The sequence below is a fragment of the Saprolegnia parasitica genome, assembly GCF_000151545.1.
Source record: "Saprolegnia parasitica CBS 223.65 unplaced genomic scaffold supercont2.99, whole genome shotgun sequence".
Taxonomy (NCBI): Eukaryota; Oomycota; class Saprolegniomycetes; order Saprolegniales; family Saprolegniaceae; genus Saprolegnia; species Saprolegnia parasitica.
The window spans coordinates 2,334-9,082 of NW_012156493.1; the positions used below are offsets into that span (position 1 = coordinate 2,334).

The 6,749-nt window shown below is 55.5% G+C and overlaps 3 protein-coding genes across 3 annotated transcripts in view; 2 read left to right on the forward strand and 1 right to left on the reverse strand.

The window, feature by feature from the left end:
* SPRG_21152 (hypothetical protein) overlaps nucleotides 1-1,262 on the reverse strand; it is a gene marked incomplete at both ends in the record, with an annotated part of 1,842 nt that extends 580 nt beyond the window's left edge. Inside the window, 5 exons of the mRNA XM_012352448.1 lie at nucleotides 24-144; nucleotides 194-356; nucleotides 402-478; nucleotides 522-785; nucleotides 839-1,262. Coding sequence (XP_012207838.1) covers nucleotides 24-144; nucleotides 194-356; nucleotides 402-478; nucleotides 522-785; nucleotides 839-1,262 — 1,049 coding nt within the window. The remainder of the gene's footprint in view (nucleotides 1-23; nucleotides 145-193; nucleotides 357-401; nucleotides 479-521; nucleotides 786-838) is intronic.
* A 2,829-nt stretch (nucleotides 1,263-4,091) lies between these two features.
* On the forward strand, nucleotides 4,092-5,345 carry SPRG_12496 (malate dehydrogenase). The gene is made up of 5 exons (XM_012352409.1): nucleotides 4,092-4,178; nucleotides 4,226-4,282; nucleotides 4,328-4,970; nucleotides 5,021-5,205; nucleotides 5,261-5,345. The coding sequence occupies exons 3-5, from the start codon at nucleotides 4,438-4,440 to the stop codon at nucleotides 5,308-5,310; spliced, it is 768 nt and encodes a 255-aa protein (XP_012207799.1). The 5' UTR covers nucleotides 4,092-4,178; nucleotides 4,226-4,282; nucleotides 4,328-4,437; the 3' UTR covers nucleotides 5,311-5,345.
* A 218-nt stretch (nucleotides 5,346-5,563) lies between these two features.
* Nucleotides 5,564-6,729, forward strand: SPRG_22302 (hypothetical protein; the record flags this gene model as incomplete). Its single annotated transcript, XM_012352453.1, has 1 exon — nucleotides 5,564-6,729. A coding segment is annotated over one exon (1,166 nt), but the record flags the coding sequence as incomplete, so codon positions are not given.
* Nucleotides 6,730-6,749: the final 20 nt, after the last annotated feature.

The following is a 6,749-nucleotide window of genomic DNA, read 5'->3' on the forward strand; positions in this document are numbered from 1 at the left end:
GTGTCGTGCCTTGGAACGTGTACTGGTACTGGTGCCTGGCGATGCCGAGCGTGTCCGCGTAATCAATGTACCGTCGGGGCAGGTCCTTGAAAAAGTCGTAGAGCGGGTTGTTGGCCGCGTTCCACACGGATGTAAATCTCCCGTCTAGACATGTACTCTCCGCACTTCTTGGCCACGCCAGGATCGAGCCTACCTCTCCCCAAGACTTGCATCATGATCACGTCGGTGGGCAAGATCGTCCTGCCAAAGTAGTTGCGGCAAGACGTCCACGTCCGAGAATCTCTCGTGCGATCTCTGATCACCGCCTTGCGCACGGCGCAATCGTAGTAGATGGTGTGCAGCGCATCGATCATGGTCTAGCGCTTACGTCAATTTGAGCCCATCGAGAGCTGAATCATTACATGATGGGCGTAGAAGACAGGGTCAGCGGGCGACGCAAACGTACCCATGACAGAGCCGAGGGCGCCATGTACCATGTCTACTCATTCCCATTAGAGAGCCAAATCTCGATCCGCGCGTACTGTGTGCGCCATACTGGATGCCTGCCGTGACGCCTTCAAGTGTCTGGCGACCGTTGCCGAGAACACTGTTGTAGATGCTCTGAAGGTTCACTTCCGCCGGCACGGAAACCCGGGACCAGTCGTTGCGGGGCATGCAGCCAAGACACTGCTTCCGGTTGAACGCGGCCGTGCTCTCGCAAAAGTTCTCGGTCATACGCGACGAGACGCAGTTGTCCGACGAGAAACGAACACCGCTCACCGTATAGCTACGGACACCGTTTCTGTCTATGCGTTTCATGTATTGGATGAAGGGATGAAGACCACGGCGAAAATTTCACCTCGGGGTAGCGAGCCACCAAAGTCCTGGAGGAGATCACTGCAGTCGAGCATACTGCGACACTGTCGGTCGGCAAAGTTGGCGCCAAGGCGCGGGTAGTCCCAAAACGGAAGCGTCACGCAAGCAAACTGCGCGCCAAGCGACCGCAGCATGTTTTCGTACGCGAGCAAGTACGCGCGGTGCCAGTAGACGAACATGCATGCGTGGGCTTCGCGCTCGGACGCGGGGTGCATGTGGACCTCGACGAAGCGTTGATGCAGCCCGTTCTTCATCGCCAAGCTCACGGCATCGATGTAAGTGCTCTTCTCGGTCTGCGAAAACGTGCTCCAGGCCTTGCGCACACGAGGATTCGGGCAATTGACCGTCGATTGGCCCGCAACAAGGGCCACGAGCGAGAGAAGAGGCCACAGATAAAGCAGGCGCATGTCGCTCGAGGAGTCAAACTCGGAATGCTCATCTACGACCGGTAGGCAGCACAAAAGCTCGAAATCGAAGACAAGCCGACGGGTGGCAGACGCGGCCGCATATTATGTTTCCATGGAATAACGGACAACAACGGTTGTGTTTTAGTGGCTACAATCGTGCTTCCAAGAGTCGATTCCAAGAAAAAGTTTTTGTGCGGAACGACGAGCAAGCGAAAAGCCGCCGACGAAATCGAAGAAAAGACGTGAGATCGTGGCCAAGGGTACCCAGGGGCATATGCCATGTACGCCCGTCGCCTCATGATAAAAAGCGATCCCGCGACGCCATTCCCAAGGCTGAAATTTGGCTCCATACCACAGCGCGCGTCACACGTGTGCTCGTTCAAGAAACAAATACAGGTGGCAGCAAGGACGACGGAGACCGTTAGTCTTTGGACATGGTGCATAATAGATATGAGTGTAAATGAGATTTCAAAAGTGAATCCTCATGACATGATGCTTGTCAAGTGTACATAATGTAGTACATACAGGAGATCCCGCTAGGTCAAAGGGCTTGCACGATCTACCAACCTGCACAGCCATGGTTTCTTGAACCTAGGCGGCTATTGATAGCATAGAGATCGCGTCGGATGCATATCCTTCTATTGATAGGACGTGCACTGCACAACAAGCCATATTCTTCTCTAGATATAGTAGTGTGGGACCTTGTATGGAATGGTCTGCAGGCCACCCACTGCCCCTCCACAGCGTCTAATTATAATCATGCCCACTTAGCATTTGCCTTGTATCCAACAAGCTTGAATATATTGAGTACTCGCGTCCAATTGTCTTGCAGCTCGTTTGTTCTAGACAAGAAGGGAGCTTCTTGGCTGGTTTCGCCGCCAACAGTATCATGGCCCATCACTGCACCACCTTTTGTCACTCGGCGTGTGGGGTTTTGCACGCGTCACCTCAAGGGTGTAGCCCTTGGTGATGACGTTTTCCTCTCACACACACACTAGACCAGCGAGAGCGGACTCGCACACCCATAGCTAACCGGTTGGAGGTTCGGAGGTTAGCTCAACCTGCTAACCCGACCGGTCAGCCGAGCCAGTCCATGTTAAGTTGGTCGTAGGCCTTCGCCATCCGATAAGCTTTGTCTGCGCCATCCAGCCGAGCCCCCAAAACAATGCGAGCCACCAATCTCGGCTCCTCAGCTCCGCTAATGTACACCGAGCCTGGTCAGCTCACTTCTTCTTTTGTCAGACCGCAAGTGCTTTCTCGTTTGTTCTCCCCATCTCAACTGTTCTTGTTCAAGTACCCCGCTTGCTCGCGCATCTCGCACACTCGCTTCTCGAAGTACGGAGTACTAGTATATTGGTTTAATAGCACATCAAGGGATTGCGCATTCATTATTTTTAAGACTAGTCATACCAGTCAGTTCGTTCCCGGTAGAAATTGACGAGGACAAGGCTTCGGTGCATAATGAACTTGTCACGTGCCGCTCGTGAAACGCGAAAGAAAATTGCTCGGCGCTCGTCCGGTACCGTATCCACATTCTGGATCCGAACGGTGATGTGCAGGCCCATCCTTCCAGCGTCCTTCCTTAAGCTCGCCATGCAACCGGCTGTGCAATCACCAAGGGTCACAGCACCAAGTAATCACCAGTCAGAACCGAAACTTATGACCTTGGTAAAACCAAAGGCACCTTGGATACTTGCCGGTATGCCATGGGCAAAACACACAGCAGTGACTTTAGCTTCCTGTTTACGTGGCGGTGAGCTATGGCGATGGGTTGCGTTTAACGTTAAATAGGTACGGTATAGGTAGCAAAGTCAAGGCAATCTCTAGGGTCGGTCCACTTGAAGTTGCTAGGGATGCCGCGCCAACCCGTCGTAGTTACAGTGAGTGTGCATGCATTTGAAGCTGGGTGAGGAGCAGCCCCACCCCTAGAACTACACCAATCGAAGGATGTCCTGCTCTAAGTGGTTGTGTTGTTAGGTATTGGCTCACGGAGGTACCAAGGTACTTCACTCGGCTTAAGGTTCGCTCTGAGTACACAAGTAGACGTCCAGAGACGAGATGCTTCAAGACTATAGACTGTGAAGTGCATTAAGCTGTTCTTCCCTGTAGATACTAAATCCTGCATCTACTGAGATAGCCCTTGATCCAAGCGGTGTGTATTCTCGAACGATCACTGGAGTGGCTCCAAACCTTCACTTCGTTTCGATCCCTCAATACAAATATCAAGTATGCTCCCGGCACGACCAGCAGAACCTATTTGTATCACGTCCTGCGACTTACTGTCGTGCAGTCGTTTGGCGCCGAGCCACATCTTTTTACCCAATCAGAGGTGCTCATTGAATAGATTTCAGCCAATCGTCAAGGCGAGTGTGACGAAGTATGGGGCAGAATGACGCTGATGTGTTAACAGCCTCTGGGTGTCCATTTCGGCAACGAGGACTTGTCCGAATTGTATGAGCCCTTTGATATGGCACCCTGTACGATCCTTGCAAAGCTGATGCGCTCAGTTTCTTTCCCGTCATTTCGACAGAAACAAAGACCAGCGAACGAGTGTCGAGTCTTTGTAGGTCGATCGCAAACGTCGTTTCCGCGATGCGAACGCAGTCATTGGCGAGTAGAGCCTCTCGCCCAAGGAACGATACAGCAAATTATCGCGGAGAATCACTGCCTGGCTCAAATCTGCTGACGAGCAAGCAAAAATGAATGGCAACTTCAAGTTGGTTTAGGTTTTCTGGTGCCGATTTCAAGTGTCCGAATTTCGCTGAGCGATTCGAAGGCAGATCCGGATAGCTATATCCGGTACCCGACTACGGCGTGTGGTCGGCATTTGCACTTTTGCTTCGCCAACCTCAGTTGAACATGCTCGCCCGCTCTATCTCCGCCCGCTTCTTCAGCGCCGCCGCTGCCGGCAAGAAGGTACCATGGGTGCAAGATGGGCGAAGAAGTCATCTCGAATTGCGTAGGTTGCCGTCCTCGGCGCCGCCGGTGGCATTGGCCAGCCCATGAGCTTGCTGCTCAAGGTAGGCTTCCTGTGAACCTGCGTTTTCTGAGCGCAGCAATGATAGGACTCGGACCACATCTCGCACTTGTCGCTCTTTGATGTCGTCAACACGCCCGGTGCTGAGACTATGTCTCGCACTGCAACACGCGCGCTACGGTCACGGGCGTCGCCGGCATGGAGAACATTGAGGAGGCTCTTACGGGCATGGACGTTGTCGTCATTCCCGCTGGTGTCCCGCGCAAGCCTGGCATGACGCGCGACGACTTGTTCAACACGAACGCGTCGATCGTCCAGTCGTTGGCGTCTGCGTGTGCCAAGTACTGCCCGGAGGCCATGATGCTCATCATCGCCAACCCGGTCAACTCGACGGTCCCGATTGTCGCCGAAACGTTCAAGAAGGCTGGTGTCTACAACCCCAAGCGCCTTTTCGGTGTGACTACGTTGGACGTTGTTCGCGCCAACACGTTTGTCGGCCAGTCGCAGGGCTGGAACCCGCGCACGACCAACGTGACGGTCATTGGCGGCCACGCCGGCACCACCATCTTGCCGCTCCTTTCGCACCTCAAGCTCGACCGCCAGTGGTCGGACGATGAGCTCCACGCCTTGATCAAGCGCATTCAGTTTGGCGGTGACGAGGTTGTCCAGGCCAAGAACGGCGCTGGCTCGGCTACGCTCTCCATGGCGTATGCTGGTGCCCGCTTCACGACGTACGCCTCTCCCATTCATGGCAACGCGGATGCTAATGGTCTTCATCTAGGCGCCTCTTGGACGCCATGACCGGCGCCAAGGATGTTGTCGAGTGCTCGTACACGCAGAACGACGTCACGAGCCTCCCGTTCTTCTCGACGCCCGTCACGCTCGGCCCCAACGGTGTCGAGAAGGTCCACCACTTTGGCTCGTTGAACGCCGTTGAACAGGCCAACTTTGACGCCATGTTGCCTGGTGAGTCGCATGCCTTGTATCGAGAGGCACAGACTCAGCGTGTTTTCTGTGCTAGACTTGGAGAAGCAGATCGCCAAGGGTGTCGCGTTCGTCAACAAGAACTAAGCGACATGAATACACAAGACCTTTTTCTTGATCTATCTCGGCGGCAAGGTGTCGTCTTGAAGCACCTGATGCCTGCGAACACTGCTTGAGGGCGTTGCATCGACGATAGTAGTATGCACACTTCCTCGAAAGCGAGGTTTGCTGAAACCGCGTGACCGCCATTTCAGCGTTTCCCGATTTAGCCGCGTGACCGCCATTTCAGCGTTTCCCGATTTAGCCGCAAGAGCCAACCGCGGCAGCCATCCTTGCACCGATGGCGAGCCCTGCGTCGGTCGAGCAAGACGTCATGGCTGTCGACATAGGTAGCATTGACATCAGCACCGCGACTGGGATCAAGACGACAGCGACGACGAGCCGCCTTCCGCTGGCGATGGACCCCCGCCGCGTACCAGACTTTAGCCGCAGGAGTCTGCGTCGACGGAGCGGCGAAGCCTCGGCCCACGTGACCCGTCGCATCTCCGCAATCGCTCGACAGGCCGGGTCGCTCGGGCGCAGTGCGTTCACGCTACGGCGCATCTCGATGGTTTCGTCCATGGACCTCAAGATCGACGCCCTCACGTCACGCGACGTCGCGACGACATATGTGCTGTTCCACCTCTCGCTTGCGCTCGGGATGGTGCTGAGTCTCACAACGGTGCAATTCTGGCTCAACACAAGCCACAGCCCGAGTGCCGCTGGAGGGGGCGAAGGGCTCTGGTTCCTCATTAGTATCGGCCACTACGCGAGTTATGTCTTCATCTCGGTCGTGTGCGGCGTCTTTGCGCGCCGCATTTACACGCTCCCGGTGCGCCAGCCCGTTCAGGAGACAATGGCGTACATTGCAAGCACGTACGGCGTCATTACACTTGGCGAGTTCCTCGTGGAAGCATCGCTTTCTGTGCGCGCCGGCCACGTGTGGAGCATGTGCCACGATAGCGGCGACGTCGAGCCCGTGAGCTTGGTCGTTCGCAACGTCCTCAACGCCCTTCAAGCCACGGTCTTCTACGTCGTGCTCACAAAGGTCTGCAGCTGCTTTCGAGTGAGCGAGGCCACGCACCATGCAACCCGCGTCACGCACATCGGACCGTCAGCAGCCATGTTCCTCGTCTACATCGGTCTCCGTGTCTACCTCGGCGTCGCCAACGGCATCATTTTGGACTACGTGCCCACGACCAACGCGATCACGACACTTCGGCTCTGGTACGCGGAGGAGGCGACCGTGACGCCACCGCTCAGCGTCGTCACGGCCACCTTGGTGGTCACAGCGTGCGATGTTGGCTTCTCTCTGTGGGCGTGGGCCGAGATCGTAGCTGTGCGCCGGTCGTTCCGCGAGACTTTTGTGCGCAACCTCTCCAAGCTTCTCACGGCCTTCAACTTTTTCATGTACTACAACGCGCGGATGATCTTGGTGCTCATCGCGAGCGGCCACTTCGTCGCGTGGTTACTCCCCATCAACTACT